Genomic DNA, 23,053 nt, shown 5'->3' with positions numbered 1-23,053 from the left:
CATGCATGTACACAAATTTTAAATAAAATAGTCTATACAAAACAATTAAAAATATATTTTATTCTATCCAAAACAATTAAAAATATATTTTATTCTATACAAAATAATTTAAAAAATGGCTTAAAAAATGTTATGAGTACTATAAAAGTTTGTAATATTATAGTGATTTAGGTAAATACATGATAAAAATATATTTTCTTTAATTTCTAAATTATTATCAACTATGTAGAGTATTTCTTTAATGTCCTAAGTCATTACAAATTTTTATAGTATTCCTAACATCTTTTAAGCCATTTTTTAAATTATTTTGCATAGAATAAAATATTTTTTGTGGTATGATTAAAATAAATTTATTAAAAAATATTCATGAGCTATCAAGAATGAGGCAGGAGAGTATTATATAGAATTCGAATTGCTCACCATATAATTCGAATCAGAGTGATTGAACTTCCCATGCGTAATTCGAATCATGTAATATCTCACCATATAATTTAAAAAAATTTATTAAAAAATATTCATGAGCTATTAAAAATGGACAAAAGAGTATTGTATGGAATTCGAATTGATAGCTCATTAATATTTTAAAGAAGTCTCGTAATTAAATATTTTGTTAGCTTTTTTTAATGCATAAAATAAATATATTTTTTAGTTTTAAATTATTATTTTTTTAATAATTTTTTTAATAAATTATTAATTTTTTTAATAAATCAGGGTGTAATTCGAATCAACCTGATTTGAATTATTGTATGTGTGTAATTCGAATCAGGTTGATTCGAATTAGTGTGTGTGAGTTTTGTGTATAATTCGAAGCAACATAATTCGAATTATGTGTAGATCAAGTTCGAATTTAGTTGATTCGAACTACATATAAACATGCATTGGTTGATTCATGAAATAATTTTTGGTTTGGCGGATTTGTGTAATTTTTTGCTCCCCTTGGCTTAATATAGTGATTTGCCCTTTATTATTTACTTTCTATATTCTGTTTATCTCTTGTGCCTATGCGTTTAGTTATTGTGTGTGAACGATTTGCGCTCTTGTATCTCTATTTTCTGCGTCTTTGAGCTTTTATTCCTTCATCGGGCTTCTAGTGTATTATATTCCTTAATTATATATATTATTGTTTGAGCTTTAGAACTGTCGTGGCACTTTGTCTCCTTTTGCTTTACGGCTAGAGGTTAGACTTAGGGTGATAGGGTGTTACATTTAGCGGTATCAGAGCGGTTCATCCTCATGAGCCTAAGGGATGGACTGCTTATGCTTCAATGCATACTCTGAGTCTGTGCCTGTGCTATTTAGGATATCTAAGTGATATGTTTAGCATGAAGTTCATGAGCACACTTTTGGGAAATTGAAGCACTTAACTTGAGATATTGAGACTGATCACCTTAATATCACTTGTTTGATATGGACAGGATCCGAATGACGTCTCATGGACATGAGCGAGGTACTCGGGGAGGAATTCTGAAGTATGAACTGGTGCAAGGACGTCGAGATGAAAATCTTGGCATTGGTACAAGCGACATGGTTCGAGACTATAGATCCATGGCTCTTGTTAACTTCCTTTAGATTGGTCCGGCCCAGTTTAAGGGAATTGTTAATGCTTTGGAGGCTGATGGGTGATTTTGCGATATGGAGAAGTTTTTACAAACCCAACATGTTCCCGAAGTACAGTCTGTCGAGATAGTAACCTATATGTTGAAGGGAGATGCTCAGCATTGGTGGAAAGAGGTGTGTTCTACTTTGCAAGTGGAAGTAACTGATATTTTATGGAGTAAGTTCAAGACGGAGTTTTACGAAAAATATTTCTTGCAAGTGATTCGTACCGCGAAGGAGTTAGAGCTAATGCAGCTGAAGTAAGAGGGCATGTCTGTTGCTGAGTATACCCAAAAATTTAATAATGTGTGCCGCTTCTCAAAGACTTGTCAAGGAGATCCAGCTGATTATGAAGAATGGCCCTGTACCCGATACAAAAGGAGACTCAAGAAAGAGATATTCAATTATGTGAACCCACAGAGGATAGAAATTTGCCTGAGTTAATTAGCAAGAGTCAGCTCACAAAAGATTGTTCCATGGAGTGGGCTTTGACGTTAGAAAACCAAGACGAGACTGCTCTAGATAAATTGTGCAAGCTTGGGTTAGGTCTATGTCACCGATGTGGTGTACCAGGGCAAATGTCTAGGGACTATCCGCGTGGGAGGACTCCGGATGCAGATCGATTTCAACAGCAATGTTAAGGTAATTACGAAGATGATAACTAAACTCTAATTGCCATATGGAATACGGAATCACTATGTTTATTCGTGGCTTATGATAGAGATGAGAATTTAGGACCGAGAGTGCCAAACTTAGAACCGAACTAAATTGTGCCGCGTAGAGTACTACCGTTACAGCTAGCAGAGTATATGGCGACTTGGGATAACACTGGGTAGATGGTGAATTATTAAGCGTTGAGGCAGTTAGAAATGGAGACAAACAAGTGAGCATGACCTAGGCTTGAATTTGGTTGGGTTTGGCATTGATTTACATTTTATTTTAGTTATGATAATCGAAATTCATTAGTTGTTTATTATGTCAAGTTATGGTTTTGTACTTATTAAGGATGAAAAACCCGAATAGGTACCCTAATTTGTGTTGAGGTCTTAGGAAATATGTTTATGGAAATTGAAAATTTTAATGAGATTTTGATTTAGGTATAGAGAATACTCTAAGGCCCTAAATTGTGAATCGGAGTCTTAGAATGAACTTAAGAATTATTAAGATAATTGGGTATTTAGTGATTGAAAATCAGAGTGATGCAACGGAAGCTTGCTGAAGCGCTGACATAGGATAATGGTAATGAGGGATAGTAGGAGTTGATTAGAAATATCTTAGTCTTGAATACTCGAAAAGTTTAGTTGGTTAATGTAAATGATGATTTCTAGGTAATTAAGTTTGATTGTACTTGCGAGATTAGATTGATCCCGAAATGGTTGTGGAATTGAGTTTAGGTGTGTAATTGGATTTGGGTGATAAGTGAGTACAAAAATATTGTGTTTGAAGGATAAACATTATGATATTTGATCATGTCGATTTTTGGGTTTTAGGTTGGAAATGGTAACAATTGGTTTTGAATGGGGAACTTGAAAAGTTGAGTTGAAAAGTTAAGTTTGTATTGCAATTAAATTGAGAGAACCCGCTAAGGGTGGTGAACTTCGGTTTAGAGGAGGTTATATCGACAATTGGTAAGGATTTGAAGAGTTTTAGAAATTTTAAGTTAGGATTTTGTTTGAAAATTACGTAAGGTTTTAAAAGAGGCGAGAAGGATTTGATATCGGAATAGTTATTGAAAAAGACTTAGAGGAAACTAAGAGTGAGATAAATGAGTACAGCATACGCTTGAATTCGGTTAAAATATGGCGTCGTAAATAAGAATCAAAGATGTAAATAGGAATTTGACCTGAAGTTGAGGAAACCTTTAATGATGATTATGGATAAGCCCAAATTTTAAGAGTATGATTCTCTAACCGTTAGTGGATGGATTATGAGGATATGATACACTGGGAAGGAAAGAACCACTCTCCAAATTTTGTAGGCAAAATTTTTAATTAGGTGGGTAGGATGTAAGAATCCAAAATTTAATTAACTGTTTAAATAAAATAAAATAATAATTTAATTGTTTGGAATGGATTGAAAATAATAAGAATTTCATAAACATAAATAATGTTTTATTAAACATTATTTATATACATCATACTTGAAATTAAAATACATAGGGAATAAAATTTAACGAAAAATTTTTTACATTATTTATTTACATAAATACTTAACGAACCTAAATATTAAACTTTTCCATCATTGATCAAATGACCAATATTTTCTTCAGGATCCTAAAAAAAATCAGATATTTCATAATAAGTGGTATAATTTTCAACAACATCATTTCAAATAAAATTTGTCTCCTTTCCTATGTCATCATTTTTTAAAGATGCTTGATAAAGATCAACTAAGTGCCCTGGGGTACGATAGATAGGTGACTAATGGTCCTTTCCACCACAAAATATTTATCCTTTTTTTATTTATTTTGTCAATTATTTCTTTCTTTATCCCACTTCTGGTGAGATCCTTTCTTGTGAACATATTTTTTTTCTTCCATAATTTTTTTGTTACCAAAATCTTGCCATTTACTTCTTTTGGGGTTATGATTTGTTGCATTTGCTTCAGGAAATGGGGCGGCGCCAGCTGGGTGCGCTTCATAATTTCTTAAAAGCAAGTCATTGCTAAGTTTAGCAACAAGAAGGTAAGAAATTAACCCAGAATATTTTTAAAATTTTTTTCTCGATACTACTGCTGCAAGAGCACATTTGAGGCATGGAAGGTCGATAAAATTTTCTCTAACATATCATTATCAGTTATCTTTTTCCCAAATAATTTCATTTGTGAGGTAATTTGAAACATTACTGAATTATATTCATTTATAGATTTAAAATCTTGTAGACGCAAGTGTGTCCACTCATATCGGGCTTGAGAAAGTATCAATGTCCTTTTTTTATAATTATACATTTCTTTAAGATTCTTCCACAGATTTGCAGGATCTTTTAGTATGAGATATTTATTTTTCAATCATTCGTCAAGATAATGGTGAGAAAAGATCATGACTTTGGCTTTATCCTTTTGTGATGCATTATTTTTAGCCTTAATGGTATCTCCAATATCCATTGAATCAAGATGGATTTCAACATCTAGTATTCATGATAAGTAGTTATTTTTAGATATATCAAGAGCATTAAATTCAAGATAAGAGAGTTTTGACATAATAAAAATTTGTTACCTGAGTCTTCTTAAATTTTGATCAGGATCTCATACTGATAACGTGTTGTAAAATAAATAAAAAAATAAAAAAAGAAAATAAATATAAAATAAAAAAGTGTAAATAGATAATTCTAATATTAATATTCACCACAATTAATCTGAACAATATTGGAAAATTGAGCTGTTTATATTAAATGAGCATCCACCTCATACTTATCACAACAAAAACCATGTAATTTAAAATTTTTAGGTAATGTTTTAGTGTTTAAATAATTTTATTGTAATAAGTAATAACCCATCTTTCATAATTATAATTTAAATTTTTTAAGATAAATTTGTGGCGCTTAAAATTTTAGTGGTCTTTCATAATAACCCATCTTTCATTTACCGTTTACAGTGAATAAGAATTTCTAGTGTTTATTGTATTCGAATATTCAGGGCAGCAGGTCCTTTACGTTGGAAAATTATGGGGGGGGGGGAATTGGAAAGAAGAGGAAGAGAGAGAAGCAACGACCAACCGTTCACCCAAACAACAGGTACGCTGAGACCCCACTGGACTTCGTTCACTTGGCTTCTTTCTACCCTTCCTTCTGTCCCTACGTCAAGTATTCCACACACAGCAGCGTCGCCCGCTCTTTCCTCGACTGGACCGACTTTAACGCCACCCGCGTCCTCCTCCTTCATGACCACTCCCTCCACTGGTGGATCCCTGATGGCCACCTCTGCCCTACTGTCCCCAATAGGTCCAACTACATCCACTGGCTCAATGACCTTCTCTCTTATCACATCATTCCAACCAACTCCATTTGTTCTCAACAAGGTAAAGTCAGGGGTTTTGATATTGGCACTGGCGCCAATTGCATTTACCCGCTTCTTGGCGCTTCCTTTTTTGGTTGGAGCTTTGTTGGATCAGGCAGCTTTGTCTTTTTCTCGGTTTTCGGGTATATTTGGTTTTACCTGGTTATGCACATTATGTGTTTGATGAAATGAAAATGCATTTTTGTAACGCAAGTTTGTTTATATGAAGATGTGACTGATGTTGCTATTAAGTGGGCCACCAGGAATGTTAACAGTAATCCACATATTGCTGAGTTGATTGAGATTAAAAAGGTTGAAGACAAGGAAAAGGCTTTGTGTGTTGAAGGGTTCCATGAGGGTGGAGCCAGGATAAATATTTGCAAAGAGGTAGGCTGTCTTTGCCTTCATTACCTCTTGAATGGAATGTCTATCAGAATAAGAACTATGATGGACCGTCCATTCTTCTTGGAGAGTAGTAAGGGATGATGAAAAATTTGATTTCTGCATGTGCAATCCGCAGTTCTTTGAAAGCTTGGAGGAAGTAGGACTTAATCCAAAAACTTCTTGAGGTGGCACTTCCAAGGAAATGGTTTGTCCTGGTGGTGAGAAGGCATTCGTTGCTTGTATTATTGAAGATAGTGCTGTGCTAAAGCATCAGTTTCGGTATTACTTTTTGACATAAGAAATATCATTCCGTCAATGTTGATTTACTTGTAATAGAATCATACTCATTTATTTTGATGTGGTTGTAGGTGGTTCACTTCAATGGACTTCAATGGTAGGCAGAAAATCAAGTCTCAAGTCCCTTGTTTCAAAACTTTGGGAGGTTGGGGTCACCATAGAGAAGACGACTGAATTTGTCCAGGGTAGAACATCCAGATGGGGGCTTGCTTGGTCTTTCTTGCCACCCATATAGAAGCCATCGATTTCTTTGCCTTAGAAGAATAACATGTCCTTCGTGTTTGAGGTATGGTATATTCTTTTTCAGTTTGGCAACTGTATAATTCTTATAGTTACAAAAATAAATAAATTTTCTACTTATATTTTGTCGTTAAATGCTTATCAGTTGAGCCTATACCATATATTGTTGCATGTCTTACATATTTTGCATTGCCCCTAATTTTAGATTATATAAAGCAAATTTTCAGGGTCTTCTGCGCCAACATGGTGCCATTAATGTATTGGAAGCTGTAAAATCTTACTTCTCTATGCATGGCCTGTCATGTACACTGAATACATCTGCTTTCACAGTGGATATAAGACTACTTCCTCTAAGTCTCAGATTTTGATTTGGTTTTCTTGTCATGGCTGTGCCTCTTAAGCATGATTACATTTTAACAGGTTGTAGCATCCAAAGATGAATATGAGTCAATGTTGAATGATTCACCTGTTATCAATAAATCCATCTATTTTCAACCTACAGGAGAGACATCTAATGGATCAAGACTAAATTTATCTTCCGATAGGTCGAGTGTTTGTATTTCGATATGATTGCTTGATCACTGGCTTTAAAAATGATTTGATTGGAAGAAGTGACATTAACCTTACATTATTTGATCTGTCTAATAGGTTTTTCAGCAAATCCCTGGGACATTGTTAGTGAAGGGTTCATTGCAGGATAGGAGTGGCCCATTATCAGGTTTTTTCACTTATCTTAGTTTCCAATTCGTATTGTTCTAAATAAGTTTCTTGTTGTTTTAGTGGCATTAGTCTCTAGCCGACTCTATAGATGACTTTGGAGTTATGCATTATTTCCCTCTGTTGCTGAAAAGCCATTGGCCAATTAAAATGATAAATTTTATGAACGTGTGCTTCCTCTGAATTATAAACACGTTCAATGTGATTATTTTTCTATGACTTCAATGGAGTTATCATCTTTCTTCTTGTGCGAGTCCGCTCCTCACATGATTTGCAGTGGTACAGACTTTTACATTGAATCCTGCAGTTTTAACTGTTAATTATTACAATTGGTAAACTCAAGTTGCAATGCATCCTATGGGTTGAGTGAATAAAATGATTTAGCCGTGTGGTGTTTTCTTTGCAGGGATGTTTGCAGCTATATTCCAAAAACTGGAGGAAGCTTTGCGCCATGAATTTTGTACGAAATCAGGATAGGAGTTTTATTGCTTGCCTGGCTTATCATATGGGATAGATTTATTGGATATGATGATAAGTTGTGGGATGATGAAAAAAGTTCATGAATGCTAATTTCTATAGTTCAAGGAAACAAGTGACAAGTGATTGTGCTATTTGGGTCTAAAAAGGAAATAGAGAGACAATCATTAGGGATTTTGTTTAATCATCTCTGTATTGATGGTTCTGCTTGAACTTGAGAAGGGGGTTGAATCAAGTTAGTTTAAAACTTAACGTTTCAGTCTCTGTTTTCGTGAAAGCTTAAGTTGCAGGAGATTTTTTCATTTTGTCTCATATGCAGAACAGAAAAAGGGAAGGGAAGAAGAGAAAGAGGCCAGCATGTATCCTAGTTCGGATTCTTAGTGCAATGAATCCTACGTCCAGTCTCCACCACAAACCATGATGGAATATTCACTATAATCCACTGATTACAAACACCAATATTATTGAATTACAACCTAATTCAACTAGTATCTATCTCTAAGATTTCTTCACCAAAGCTTAGCTCTCAAAGTGCTGTCCCAACTTGGAAGGGGAATCCTAACAGATTCAAACTCACCAAGTGCTAACCCAACTTGGCAAGGGGAACTAATCCTAGTTTAATCTTCCAATTACATAAGAATACATTGGCTCTTTTGCATCACTCTTGCCTTTTCTCTCTTGGCTTTTACAACTCACATGATTAACCTTTTTCTCAAAACAGAAAATGGCACAAGACAGCCATAACAATGAAAATCAGAAATTAAGCTTGAGTAGAAGAAAAAGATTCCAGCTCAATGTTTGAGATGATGCTCTGAGTATTAGCTATTTTTTCTTCCCTTTAAAATATTGAAAATGAAGCTTCTTATATGTCTTCAGCTTGCCTTCATTTTTACCTATTCCATTTGCTTGTCCTTGCTGCCCGTTGGAGCTGTCACTCCTGGCATGCAGTCCTTCTTCATCATGCTCCACTAACTTTGCTTGGTTGAGGAGCTCGTTCTCTACTTCTGTTGTCCTTAGATTTGTCTTCTTCCTTGACATGAATTCCTTTTTCATTTTGCTCCAATTCTCCTACTGTCCGAGAAGCTCACCGCTACCTCTGCTTCTGAATTCTTGTGATTTTTTGTGTTTTGCTCAACCATGATCCAAATAGTGCTCTGCTGATGTCCTTGGGTTAGTGGGTTGTCCTTGTATCCTTCTTGCTTTATTTGAGCAACACTTGTCCTTGCTTTGTCCAGCTGTCCTCACATTTCTTTTAGCAAATACATTACCTCCTATACGCAGAACGGTGCTATGAAGAGGAGCTTTGGGCTCGTTTATTTTCTTGAAATACCAAAGGAGTAGACCAGCTTCATTGTTTGGTGGTGAGATGAATTATAGGCCTGCCACAATAAAACACACATTAAACAATATTGGGCTATTAACCCAACTAATGTTTGTCATCATATATTAGCCCAAAGTCAAACTAAGCTCAACAGTATTTATTTTGTGCACCAAACCCAACAAGAACTATCCACTTGGTTTGAGAATTGTACTTACAAGGATCTGAATTTTAAAACAAGCATACCATTTATTCTGTTATCTTTTTCTCATTCTTTGGTGGTCTTTACTCTTAAGGCAGTGTGGTCTGCGGTATTTCACTGCTTCATTTGAGGAAGTATTACTAACTAGGAGTTATGATAAATTATACATGTATTATAGTTGTTGCAGTTTACTCAACTAAGATTTGACCAGTATTTGAATAACATTTGTTTAGTGCTAGTCCATACAAGTATATATTATAGCTCTTTTTCATCTGTTTCTGTAGATTTCAAGCGAAGAAGCCATTGAAACAGCTAAGCTTCTTGCTTTGAAAGAAGGTTTAGGATGCATTTGCTGCTGCTCAAATAGTTACATATATTGCCTTTGGTCTTTTTCATCCATATGTACTTGAAAAATTGAAGCATGCTTTTATGTTGCCTTGTAAGCTCACTAGGGATCAATAATGCCATCAGTTTGCTGGTTTTTGGCTCAAGCTCAATGCTTGCTTCCTTCTTGTAAATTCTAGTGGATAAAAGCTCCTTTAAATGCATATTGGAATAACATCAAAATTCTGGAACGCGCTTTCATGTGTATTATGTAAAAATTAGATTCAATTCAACCTATATCGCTAGATACGAAAAAAAAAAATGTGTTTTAAACTCGGGATGACAATGGGTCTCCATGGACCTCTTTTCCTCCCTCAGATCCCATTTAGTAAAATGTTCTCTCTCCTCACCATATATCCATCATAAATTCTTGTTTATTTTCTCTAGCAAGAGAAATAGGTATTTATAGATATCAAGTTTTAAATTTTTTTTAATAAAAATTAACACAATCATAATAAAATCTAATACAATTCAACTAAAAGTATTAAATTAAATACAATTCAAATACAAATTTAACATAATAACATGCACATAAATTTTTAACATATAAATTAAAATAAAATGAATTAAGATTATTTACATAACTTATATATATATATATATATATATATATATATATATATATATATATATATATATAGGCATTTATGTAAATTTTCTTTTGCCGATCCCGTGAAACATGTATCTCAATTGAGTCAATTTCCATCCTATTCCTATTTATTTACGAAGCTAGTTTCCATTCTCGTAAGAATTTTGCCGATCCCTGTTAACATCTCTGTTGCGAATAATCTCTAGAAGTATCATTTTCTTAGTCAATATTAGTAATTGTTTTTAAATTATTTTATTTATTTTAAATTTTAAATTTTAAATTATAAACTTAAAATGTAAAGTTAACTAATATTAATTAACTAAAAATTATTTCCTATAATTTGTTTTACATACATGATGCGATGCACTATAATTTGATAAAGGCAGAATTTCATAGCAATTATACTAAGGACATAATTAAAACCACTGCCAAAAATTGTTCCTTATTCAGAATAAAAGTATCTTTTTTACTAAAGAAATTTTCCATGTACGGCTTTGTCTTTGGTGGGAAAAGTATTTTCCAGCCCTTGATGGACCAAGTAAAAAGATGCTAATTCAGTGGCTAGAATTGCATCCGTACAACAAATATTAGAAATTCTATGTTTGACCCAAAATTTAATGAATTTGCAGACCGGTTTAGTATGGTTTAGTTGGACCAACTATTTAAAGACCGATTTTTTAGAAAAAAATTGATTTTTTTTACCAACTATTTTTTTTGTAACATGGGCTTAAAATAATGTAATATAAATCCATACTCCCAAAACAGCCTGAATTACTATCCATACTTTAATGATCAAACACTACATATTTTAATCAAACACATATTCTCCTGTACAATTTCATCTTTCATATTGAAATGTGATTTTTTTTCTGGAAAAATTTGAAGGAAATGAAAAAGAGTTTATAATAAATCCCATCTTCCTCTGGCTCTGAAATTTCACCAATTTATTTATGTGAATCGCCTCCCAGCACATCAATTGCAGGCATATTTGATTCCACATCCTTAATCCAACTCATCAGCTTATTATGAACATCAAGGAAGACAATATTCTTGCTACTTAGTAACCTTATCGAATCCTCTATCTCCTCCATATCTCCATTAAATTTCAAGTACTGTCACCGATTTGTTAAAGGTGGCATCATCAAATGAACCATCCTGCAGACCTTGCTCCCAATTGCTACCAATTTGTACAATGAAGTTCCCATCAAGGTCGGTAATCACCTTAATACATTTTGGAATTTGAGGTTTAATTTGAAGTTTAAAGAGAGAGGGAGGGAGGGAGGGAGGGAGGGAGGGAGGGAGAGAGAGAGAGAGAGAGCACCCACTATATGGTTATGGTTGCTGTCAGAAATAAAAAGCCTGTTGTTGAGGATATCAATTGCTAGCTTTCCAGGAAACTTCAATGGAGATGCTGAAAGCCGAGGATCATTATCTTTCTCCAAATTCAACGTAATTGGTGTATTATCCAACAAATTATGTTTTTCATAAAACATTAGTGCTGCCTCCACAAAATCATCAAGATCCTTTCCAAAATAGGAACAATATAAAATTTTCCTTTCAGATCCTGTCAAACGATAGAATCACAATCCAATGAGTTATTGCAAATCTTTTATTTGGATTATAACACAAGCTGAAGAAAGGTACCCTGCAAAATTGTAGTTGAGCTGTATTCAGCCAATCAAGTTTCGATGGAAATTCTGGACCAATCTGAGTGTTTTCCCTTGAATAGTAAAAAGAAATTAACGACAAATGTCTAATTAGAACTTCTCATTTACAAGCCACAGTTGCTCACTCATGGGCTAAATGCCAAAACAAGGCAAGAGATAGCAATACCAAGACTCCTGAATCTCATTATATCGCGCCGAGAACCCTGTAACCTGCTCATAAATTATTTCTGCACCCTCATGATAATAAATCAACAAAAACTCAGGTTGTTGTACGAAAAAATAAAAATAATTTCATGGTATAAAATTACATATACAGAAAGCCGCAATTCTTCATATAGGAGAACATCACCAATGATGCTAATTATGCTTATCATACAAACTTATTTTTGAAGAAAATATTTAGATTTCAGAACATATGAATGGAAAGAAAAACCATACAACATAAAACTATATTACCCTTCAGTTGGGAATATTCCCTTGTCACTACCACTGATAGTTTTTCTAGCTCTATCATCTTTTTCAACAGCAAGCATAGTAGAGGAAGATTGTGCAGAATCATTTGATGTTTCAGATCCTTGGACACTCTTATCTGCAATGGCATGTTTACATAAGACCTCACACAACATAATATCTACACTCTTGAGCAGTATCCAAGAACAGTTGTTAGAAAACAGCTAATCCTGAGATGTACTTTGATAAAGCAACAACTATAATATATTAAGTGATTCAACCAGTAATAAACAAAGCATCTTGCAATAAGAGATAACAGTTCTTAAGTTATAGGACAAATGTGGTTTTACCTTTCTACAGCAAAGATGATAATAAGAAATTAAAGGGATAAAAAGTTTTACAACAAACTCCCAAGACTACATACTATATCCAACAGAGCCTCTACAGAAATTTTTAGTACTGACAATATTTCTGTATGATTTTCTCCAGAGCTTCCAGCTCAATGAACCTCCTCTGTGGCCTGTGAAAAAGCTGCTCACAGTAAAATTTGTGTCACTTCTTGAAATCATCCTTCATCTACAATCATTTGAACCAAGATAGATACATAATTAAATAATTTATCAAAATCCTAGAAACCAACAAAGATATCAAACTAAAATTTTGAGCTACTTGAATGTTTAAGAAATTAGATTCTAAACTTTAAAGTAAGCACAAAAAAATAAAGAAACATGAGTGATAGAAAATTAGGAATTTAAAAATCCTAAATTGAGAAAAAATGTGAAAAGATGTAAAAAGATCTAATATGCACTGATGGATGAACTTGGCCATGCCGAACTTGAAGACGAGAATATGGAGGCGGCACTCGAGGAAGTTCTCAACAGTGAGAGAGATGGAGGATATAATCGAGCTTGGTCTGCGTCTCGTCAAGGAGGTCGTAATGGAACATCCTCAGAGGCTTGGGCGTTTTGACCAGATCTGGAGAGGCGATGAACTGCGGTGGCGACGGCAAGACGACGGCGAGGCGAGCTCTCTCTCCTATCTGAATCTCTCTGTTTTGCTCTTCTCTCAGATCTCCTCAGCCAGCGACACTGAGTCCATGCCCAAATTGTACTCCGAGTGCTTCACATCCGCCGGAGCAAAAGCAGAACAAGCGGCAGAACTTGTCGGAAAAGATGACGCAGCGATGACACCCTGCAGATCTCCTCCACCATGACGCGCCGTTGGTGCTTTTTTGTAATAAGAAATTCTAAAATTTTTTCAAATTTCTCTCAACCGTTATTCTACTTTATTTGTGAACTAACCCATGCATTTTTTATTATTTGAATTTATAACCTGGTCTTTCAAGATCCAAATTATTCTTTCTCCACCGAAAAAAGCTCCTAATTTGGCCATTTCTTTTACTTGGGCCTCTCATATGCAAATTCATTCTCCTTATATTCTTTTGCTTTCTGATTAAAAAAAATCCAAATTTTACGTAAAATCGAAAAAATAAAAAATATAAAATATAAAATCCTAATAAGATTTAAATCATAAAATTTAATTTTAGTATAAATTTCATAAAATTGATACTCATTTAAAATTGTAATATCAAAATATTTTAAGAATTAGATCGAGATTTTAGTTACTATGGTGTGACCCTTTCCATAACTTCTATTATATCACCAACACCCTCTTCCAGATACTTCTTTGCTCTTTGCTCTGCCAAAATCTGATTCTCCTGCACTTTGCTCCTCGGTATCCTCTCAATTTCCTCGCCTAATTTCACTCTGCGATTTACGAGATCCAAATTCATTCCCTCGACGATGGGTGATCCTTCAGCTGAAACCCAGAGAACTTTGTATGCACTCGCTTTCTCTCCCTCTTCCCTTCTCCATTGCGTATCTGTGACTGTTTCCGCGTCCACATTTTAGGGTTTCCACACATTCGATATACTAACTGACATTTATGGTTCGTTTTTTCTTACAAATCTAACTTTAAACCCTAATTTTGTTTTCTGGCCAGGTATCCGTATGTAACTGGTTCCTCCGTAGTCGCCCTCAAATACAAAGATGGGATTCTTATGGCTGCTGATACCGGAGGTCTCATGCTTTTCCTTAATTAAGTACTTTAGCTTCGTAATTGCAATAATTATTTGAATACTTTATTTGAAACTAGCTGTGCCTTCTTTTTAATTCTGAATACTTTCTTGTTTGCCTTTTCTAGTGCTACATTTTAGTCTTGATCCCTTGAATTTTCACTATAGTATTCAATTGGCCTTTATCTCCATTCCAAAATGCCCTCAATACTTACAATCTTAAGGAAATCAGAAACTGCTTTGACAATAAATTCTGGACAGATTTGCTTTTCAATATAGTATTTTTCTTCTGATTGTCTGCAAAGTATTGATTGGTCTCCCTTTGGACTTATGTCAATGATAGGCTCATATGGATCTACTCTGCGGTACAAGAGCATTGAACGTTTGAAGCCTATTGGAAAACATTCACTTCTCGGTGCCAGTGGGGAAATAAGTGACTTTCAGGAGATTCTACGCTACCTTGATGAACTTATGTGAGCATTTTTTCCCCCCCAAAGCAAAAATTGTTACCGAGTATGCACTGGAATTTCAAATTAGTGAAGAATAGAAGGGTCTGCTTGGTTAAATGATTTAGCTTTACATATGCTTGGTTATTCATATGTTTTGGACAGAGTAAAGAAGCATATTTTTCACCTTTTCAATGTTACAAGTTGAAATTTTCCAAGTAACTCTGATTGAGTTTTGATGGATGCAGCCTTTATGACAACATGTGGGATGATGGGAATTCTCTAGGGCCTAAGGAGGTGCACAACTATTTAACTCGGATCATGTATAATAGACGCAACAAATTCAATCCATTGTGGAACTCACTTATACTTGGTGGTGTGAAGAAGGGGCAGAAGTACCTTGGCATGGTGTGCCTTCCTTTGTCTTCTACATTTAGTTCAACAATTTTATTACCTGTAAAGTTCATTCAGTTTTTGTACTTCTGAATCTTATCCAGGTTAGTATGATTGGTGTGAATTTTGAAGATAATCATGTAGCAACTGGGCTTGGAAATCATCTTGCTAGGCCAATTCTACGTGATGAGTGGCATGAAAACTTGACTTTTGAAGAAGGTGTCCAGTTACTCGAAAAATGCATGCGTGTGCTGTTATACCGTGATAGATCTGCTGTCAACAAGATTCAGGTTTTTCCTACTTGCTTTTTTCACCCCCGACTTTTCAGTTTAACAAAACCAGAACATAATTGAACTATCAATATGTTGTCCTGAATCTATACCTGTTAACAGTTATCATTTGCGTAGTCCGTAGTGCTAGCATATTCATATGCCTGGGTACCAGTTATTATATATATGACAATACTAATTTCAATCTGTATTTTGGGAATCTCAAAGGATGAAAGGAAATCGTTTTGATTTGAATGCTGATTTTTGTGTAGCACTTAGTTTTATCTACAATCCCATCATTTTGTGGAAAGCCACATAAAATTTTTCAGATAGAAGTTTTACAAGTCACATTACATTGAGAAGTATATGGCTCAGCTTGAAGCACTCTTAATTAAAATTATTAGGATTTTGATAACCAATAATAATTTAAATGTTAAAGAAAAAATGAAAAAAAGTAATGTGTAGGGATGTTCATCTACTTATGTTCTGACTTTGCTTCTGAGTATTGCCTGAATAGTTATTTTATCATTTTCCCCAAAAACAAAAAGGAAAATATGGCAACCAGGTGCACAAGCATCCCTCGCTAAAACAGGGTTAGGGAAGGGTCACACCCAAAAGGTGTAATGTAACCTGTGTGCATCAGTGTTTGATTCCATGGTTTGCCTCTGTGGCTCCCCTTTCCTTGAGTTCTTTAAAAAAAAAATGCTTATCCAAGTGCAGAACTTTATCCACTCTTAGTGATGTGGCCCAAAAGAATGTTCAAATCAAACCAGAATAATTATAGATTAGACCATCAAGAACTCAAGCGCCACATACTTCAGTTCTTGTGAACAATGAGTTCATATGGTTTGGGTCGGAAATTCATTCCCCCATTTGCCCCGCATCTACTAATCCTTGTGGGGCTCTTAAGTTCCAACTACAAGGAAATACGTTGTCCACACTCCACAGGACATGTTATGAGAGGACACAATACAATAGCACTGGTATAACCATCTTTACTTCGTGACAAAAGAGTGAAAGACGTCTATTGTTGCATTTTTATTCTTGATAAAATTTTAAGTTTGATTGAATTGTATACATATTTAAGTATATATGTAATGTTCAATTTTCAGATATCTAAAATTACTGAAGAAGGTGCAACTGTTTTCCCACCATTCTCATTGAAGACATACTGGGAATTCTCTGCTTTCAAGAATCCAACAGTAGGAGCTGAAGGTTCATGGTAGTAGGCTCTATGTGAAACGGAAAGAAACAGAATTTAAATGGATGGGATGAATCAGCCTTCTGAATTTAAATGATACTTCATTTTGTGTTTATATTTTCATGATCATTTGGATTTACCTCTGTTTCTATACAATTTATCAGTTCTGTTTTCTTTTTGGCATTATTCATCCCCTTTTCCTTCATTCAAATGCTAAATGCTTAAGCCTAAACCCACGAACATGTGGATTTTAACGCTTGAACATTCCTTCTGTTAAGATCTCAGTTTTATTTTAGATGTGTACTATCTTCATTTTTCTCTTTTTCATGAAAAAACGAAAAGGAAAGTCTTCCAATATTGATCGCATTTAGTCAATGGGGGTGTATGTGTCGCTGGAAAATTTATGGGTGCTTCATCTATAGAATCGACATCGTAATGTCATAACGGAACCAAGCAGTAAAAAAGAAGCATAAGTCCTGTTTCTATCTCAATACTCTTCATAATCATAAATAGGGGTGGCAAGCGGGGAAGCCCGCCCCGTCCCGCCAGAAGCCCGCCCTTTGGTGGACTGGCCTGTCCCGCCCCGCCTAGTGAGGCGGTCCCAAAATCCCAGCCCGCCCCGCCTAATGGCGGGCTGGCGGGCCGACGGGCTAAGCCCGCCAAATATTTTTTTTTTTTTACTTTTAACTATTATAATTTTTATATTCACAAATATTAAAGTCTTTGTAATTATAAATATCTAATAAACATAATTATAAACCAAGTTTTCATCCAAAATATAATTATAAATATTGTTCCCAAAGTAAAATAAACATAATTCAAAACATAATTATAAATAGTCTCTAAAACAAAATAAACATAATCCAAAATACTCAATTTTCATCTTCATTCTCTTGTAAGTTGGGGTGGGGGAAGTTGGATTTTGGTAAAAAAAAATGTAAAAATACCCCTTGATAAAAAAATACTAAGCCTGGCGGGGAAGCCCGCCAAAACCCGCGGTTTAAGCGATGCGGGTTAGGCGGGCTTTTGCTATTTGGCGGTCCTAATTTCCCAGCCCAGCCAGTCTTTTTTAACGGGTTACGCGAGCCGACCCGGCGGGTTTAGGCCTGTTTGCCACCCCTAGTCATAAGGCTAGTTTGAAAAGAGTAATGCTAAATAAGATAATAATCTAAAGGCGGCGACTCTGGTCTGGTGTAGAAGCTCTTACTCTGGTGTAGAAGCTCTTATGACTACTACACATGCAGAAGCGTAGTGGATGGAGCTGTAGACACACGCCTTAGGAGGGAACACAACCTGCAATCCTACATCGTTGCAGGTGATGTGCAGGCGGGTAGGTTCAGTTTGCATCCCGTGGGGATTATGATGGTCTCCTTGTGTAACGATTTTTCGCGAAGCAGTGCTTGTGTTTTTTTTATAAATAATTTGATTATTCTTAACTATTAGGGTAAATCACCCATATAAACCATGGTGTAGAAAAATTTACATGAATCTATCAAACAAATAATTGTTACAGGGTTCAACCAAGAGGTCGAATTAGTCTAATTCGAATTACACACAAGCACTGATTCGCGAATCAGGGTGATTCGAATTACACACAAACTCACATACTATATTGACTCTGACTCATAGTAATTCGAAGCATACTAATTCGAATTATAGAATATTTGTCAAAAGTATTAGAAAAAAAATACTATATAATATAAAAAAATATACTACAAAAAATATAAAAAAAATTATAAATATTAGTTGAACCTAAATTCTATAGCATAAATCTAATCCATACAATTATTTTAATACACCAACAATTATATCTATATGGAGCCAATGCTAAATCGAATTCAATTAGTTCGATAATACGAGTCTATGAAAAAAAATTGCATTTTATAAAGTTTAACAATTTTTATTATGTGATAGGTTAGTAACGAGTACATTACAAACCTTCTATAGTACTCATCATAACCATGTTTAATTTAATAATTGTTATTAAAATTTTAGTTGTACTCGTTACAAAATAAATAATCATAATAATTTTTTTTTTATAAAACTTCTTTAAAAGATGCCATGAATATTATAAAAAGTATCTTAAATCGATTTACATAGATTGACTTATAAATTTTTAGTACTCATAAAATTTTCTAATAAATTTTCATATTTTATAAAATTATTTACAATGAGAGAATAATAATAATAATAATAATAATAATAATAATAATAATAATAATAATAATAATAATAATAAGGTTTAAACATACTTTATTATATTAGGTTAGATAAAAATTAAACTATTTAAATAAATAATTCGGTATTTAGAAGTCAAGCATTAGAATAAATTTTTGGGAAGTATTTATCATATTATAAATTCATAATTATGCAAGTATGTAAAGGATTTATTTTTTAAATTATGTTTTTAAATTAAATGGTTTTCAATATTATTAGATTGTCCTATTTTTAAATCGGTCAATTTATTTTATATTTATATATTATAATTATTTATTTTGTAACGAGTACAACTAAAATTTTAATAACAATTATTAAATTAAACATTGTTACGATGAGTACTATAAAAATTTGTAATGTACTCGTTACTAACCTATCACATAATAAAAATTTTTAAACTTTATAAAATGCATTTTTTTTCATACACTCGTATTATCGAATTAATTGAATTCGATTTAGCATTGGCTCCATATAGATATATTGTTGGTGTATTAAAATAATTGCATGAATTAGATTTATGCTATAGAATTCACGTTCAACTAATATTTATAATTTTTTTATTTTTTGTAGTATATTTTTTTATATTATATAGTATTTTTTCTAATATTTTTGACAAATATTTCACTAATATTTTTTCTAAATTTTTTGGCAAATGTTCCATAATTCGAATTAGCATGCTTCGAATTACTATGAGTCAATATGCCGGGTACTAGTTCGAATCAGTCCAATTCGAACTAGTATGTGAGTTTGTGTGTATAATTCGAATCACCCTGGTTCGAATTAGTGTGTAACTCGAATAAGGTTGATTCGAATTAGTACTTGTGTGCATGTGTAATTCGAATCAATGTGATTCGAATTACTGTGAATGTATAATTCGAATTAGACTAATTCGAATTACATATAAATGTCCTCTTGGTTGAACCTGTAACAATTATTTGTGTGGTGGATTCACATAAATTTTTCTACACCATAATTTATATAGGTGATTTACCCTAACTATTATTTTATCAAATTTTCAATTGAGTCGCTATATATATATAAAATTGAATATTTATTCAATGTACTGTATTTCACAGTCAAATTTGTTACAAAAGAAATTGAGAGGCAATGCAAGCTATAAGTTTTGACATTGAAATCAGGTTTAACGTAAAAAAAGTAGGTAAAAAACATCTGAGGCATAAATATTTAAAAAATTTTATTGTGCCATATATTGAAGTAATGACCATACATTTATTAGGTAATTTAACTCTTATTGGGCATATGGCTTTGTATGTGTGGAATGTAGCAATGTAATGGGTGATATGGACTGTGCCAATGACCTAGGAACCATTGTAATATGATCAATTGAGAGTGCATATCATAGAATTATCTTAAGAAGAAAATTGGACTTCTGTGACATGCGAGACTTGATTCACAATATGGGAAGTTGGGGAGGTATTTTGTTGCAAGAGAACTATCAGGGCTTGCTTTTGATGTTGAATAAAGAAGGTTGATGAACTACCACCATCTTCCTAATAGAGCTTAACAATATCATCATGCTCATCATCATGTACATCAGCTGTGATATTGATGGTAAGAGGTGTTCTGGCTTTAAAATGCGGAGAAAAGACATGTTTTTTGTAGCATTATATTGATCAACTAGATGCCTTCTTTGCCACAAAAAGAACATTGTTTGCTTTGTCCTCGTCCTCCATAACTTTGGCCCTTGCCACTGCGGCCATCTCTGCCACAGTTCCTGCTTCGAAAAGAATTATTTTCAAAGAAGTTGTGAACTGCATTCACCAACTATTTGGAGTCCACCAAATTAGTCCCAAGAAATTGCCTTTCTTGTTGCATAAGCAATGAAAAGTGGTGTCAATCGATGGCAACGGCTGCATTAGCATGATACTTGATCAAACAGCTAAAAATTGCTCGTTTAAGCCACGAAGAAATCGAACTACAAATGTGTCATCTCTGTATCCTCAAGTATTGGATGCACATGGACAATTGGTGCGGCAAACACATGAAGGGATGAGTCAAAAGATTTCTAGTTCCTCTCAAATTCCTTGCAACTTTGTGAAATAGGATGTAAGTTCAAGATCAACTTGTCTGGATGAGAAGAGCTCTTCTTCGAGCTCAGCATGCGGAACATGTCTCCTTGATAGAAGTGCTTTTTGAGTTCTTCCCAAATGCTATGACTGTGAGCGACACCGTTCCAAATAACGTTGTTGTCTATGTCTGGGCTAAGAGAGAGGTGGAACCAAGAGACTACAAGTGTATTGCAATGCTCCCATGCATGCCGGCTTTGGAAGAGAATTATCAACGAAAGCAAATTTATTCTTCAACTGCAGAGTCATCTTCATCAATCTTAACCAAGATCCATAGTTCATGCGATCCAAAGTAATAGGGACAATTGGAGTACCTGAATTCTTGCCAGGGTGAAGAAAGAACAGACTTGTAGGATCTGTGGTGGGATTTATCGGGGGCTTTGGTGTAGCAGCTTGAATGGAATTGATTTGAGCAACTAATTGTGCCAAAACATTCAGATCAAAATTTTGATTTGCTATAGTTGGAGGAGCTTGAGAAGTATCTATTTCGTGTGTAAGAGATGAAGAAGGTATTCATTAATTTGAGAAATTGTAGATTTAGAGCGCCCACTCTTGATCCCGTTGATCGGAAATGGTGGATTTCCCCTTCCATTCTTCTCTATCATTCAAACTTCAAACCCTTTTTCAGCTTCCGTTTTTACATGTTATCATCGCCGAAAATGACCCTGGGTATCTTCCATGTTCTAATCTTCTTCGCCTACCTCCAGATCCAACATCTTTCCTGGACTCACACAATAGAGACTGATGAGACCTATTCATCGAATTTGATCTCTAGGATTTTGGTAACAGTGTTCCGATCAACACCCTCTCGCAGCTTCTTTTTCAACTCACTCAACTCCAGAACCGCATGAATTCAGGAACAGTGCATCCTCCTCTCGATCAGAACAGTCCATACTTCTTGCACCCAGCTGAAAGTCCTAGTAATCCCTTAATTTTTCTTCGCCTCAATTCTCAAAATTACACCAATTGGTCCCGCTCGATTTCGTTGGTACTCGAGTCCGAAAACAAAATTTCCTTCATTGATGGCTCTCTCCCTCGACTGGAGGTTACCGATCCAATGTATGCAACTTGGGGCCGTTGCAATACCTATGTCCTCTCTTGGCTACATGTATCTCTCTCATACGATATTCTTCAGAGTGTCATCTGAAGAAATGTGGCTTCAGATATGTGGAATGATTTAAAGAAACACTATTACCAGGGAGATCTAAACCATGTCTCAGAGTTGTATGAGGAGCTATATAGTGCAAAACAAGGTGATCTTTTAATCACTTCCTATTTTACCAAGATGCAAGGGATTTAGGAAGAAATTGATAACTTCAGGCCGATTCCTACGTGTATTACCTGTACTAGCAAGTGTATCTGTGGTTTAAAATCAATGCGACTGTACTGCACTGAAGACTACATTGCAAGATTTTTGCGTGGCCTCAATGATCAATTTGCAACTACCAAAACCCAAATTATGCTCTTAAAATCCCTTCCTGACATGGATACTGTGTTTGCAATGCTAACCCAACAAGAACGCCAACTCAACCTTTCAGTTGACACTCCAGATTCACGAATCCTATACGCTGCTAATTCTGGTCACAATTCCACCAGAGGCAGAGGCAGAGATAGAGGGGTGTGAATAGTAGAGGAAGAAGTCCAGGCAGGTCTCATAGCACAAAGCATTACTCTTTTTGTGGCAGAACAGGACACATTGTTGATACATGCAACAAGAAGCATGGCCTTCCCCCGCATTTGTAGAAATGTGGAAGCATTAATAACACTTTCACTGATGAGAATGATGAAATCAGTGCATTACCTTCGACTGCTGTTAAAAATGGTGAGAATCCAAGTTATAGCTTGACCAATGATCAATGGATTACTTTAACGTCCATCCTACAACAGTCAACCCAATCTAATCACACTATCAACCAAATCATTACATCAACTGAGCCAAAAGACTTACAGATCACCAAAGGTACCCTTTTAGCTGCATCTTTATCTGTCAATAAAAAATTTCTTAGATTAGATACTTGGGTAGTGGACACAGGTGCTACTGATCACGTTTGT

At 34.5% G+C, this 23,053-nt stretch overlaps 3 protein-coding genes and 1 pseudogene across 3 annotated transcripts; 3 read left to right on the top strand and 1 right to left on the bottom strand.

The window, feature by feature from the left end:
• Window positions 1-1,632: 1,632 nt before the first annotated feature.
• Window positions 1,633-7,704, top strand: LOC107645844 (psilocybin synthase-like; annotated as a pseudogene).
• Window positions 7,705-11,689: 3,985 nt separating this feature from the next.
• Window positions 11,690-12,883, bottom strand: LOC107645845 (uncharacterized). Its single transcript, XM_016349970.3, has 5 exons — window positions 12,779-12,883; window positions 12,321-12,453; window positions 12,031-12,091; window positions 11,842-11,917; window positions 11,690-11,761 (listed from the first exon to the last, which is right to left on the bottom strand). Exons 1-5 carry the CDS (start codon window positions 12,881-12,883, stop codon window positions 11,690-11,692), a joined length of 447 nt encoding a protein of 148 aa, XP_016205456.1.
• Window positions 12,884-13,944: 1,061 nt separating this feature from the next.
• LOC107645846 (proteasome subunit beta type-4) lies at window positions 13,945-16,992 on the top strand. Its single transcript, XM_016349973.3, has 6 exons — window positions 13,945-14,151; window positions 14,316-14,392; window positions 14,732-14,861; window positions 15,083-15,242; window positions 15,332-15,517; window positions 16,609-16,992. Exons 1-6 carry the CDS (start codon window positions 14,117-14,119, stop codon window positions 16,720-16,722), a joined length of 702 nt encoding a protein of 233 aa, XP_016205459.1. The 5' UTR covers window positions 13,945-14,116; the 3' UTR covers window positions 16,723-16,992.
• A 4,856-nt stretch (window positions 16,993-21,848) lies between these two features.
• On the top strand, window positions 21,849-22,625 carry LOC148554710 (uncharacterized). The gene is made up of 3 exons (XM_088490447.1): window positions 21,849-22,109; window positions 22,200-22,254; window positions 22,399-22,625. Exons 1-3 carry the CDS (start codon window positions 21,849-21,851, stop codon window positions 22,623-22,625), a joined length of 543 nt encoding a protein of 180 aa, XP_088346573.1.
• Window positions 22,626-23,053: the final 428 nt, after the last annotated feature.

The sequence above is a fragment of the Arachis ipaensis genome, chromosome B6 (assembly GCF_059453495.1).
Source record: "Arachis ipaensis isolate K30076 ecotype BB chromosome B6, ASM5945349v1, whole genome shotgun sequence".
Taxonomy (NCBI): Eukaryota; Viridiplantae; Streptophyta; class Magnoliopsida; order Fabales; family Fabaceae; genus Arachis; species Arachis ipaensis.
This window is presented reverse-complemented; position numbering and strand designations above follow the sequence as displayed.

Coding starts and splice junctions, on each gene's coding strand:
- LOC148554710 (XM_088490447.1), top strand. CDS start 21,849: ATGAATTCAGGAACAGTGCATCCTCCTCTCGATCAGAACAGTCCATAC. Junction 22,110..22,199: donor ATGTCCTCTCTTGGCTACAT/GTATCTCTCTCA, acceptor CACTATTACCAG/GGAGATCTAAACCATGTCTC. Junction 22,255..22,398: donor GCTATATAGTGCAAAACAAG/GTGATCTTTTAA, acceptor ACTGCACTGAAG/ACTACATTGCAAGATTTTTG.
- LOC107645846 (XM_016349973.3), top strand. CDS start 14,117: ATGGGTGATCCTTCAGCTGAAACCCAGAGAACTTT. Junction 14,152..14,315: donor GCTGAAACCCAGAGAACTTT/GTATGCACTCGC, acceptor TTTTCTGGCCAG/GTATCCGTATGTAACTGGTT. Junction 15,243..15,331: donor GGCAGAAGTACCTTGGCATG/GTGTGCCTTCCT, acceptor AATCTTATCCAG/GTTAGTATGATTGGTGTGAA.
- LOC107645845 (XM_016349970.3), bottom strand. CDS start 12,883: ATGATTTCAAGAAGTGACACAAATTTTACTGTGAGCAGCTTTTTCACA. Junction 12,092..12,320: donor GGAATATTCCCAACTGAAGG/GTAATATAGTTT, acceptor ATGAGGGTGCAG/AAATAATTTATGAGCAGGTT. Junction 11,762..11,841: donor CTCAACTACAATTTTGCAGG/GTACCTTTCTTC, acceptor ATCGTTTGACAG/GATCTGAAAGGAAAATTTTA.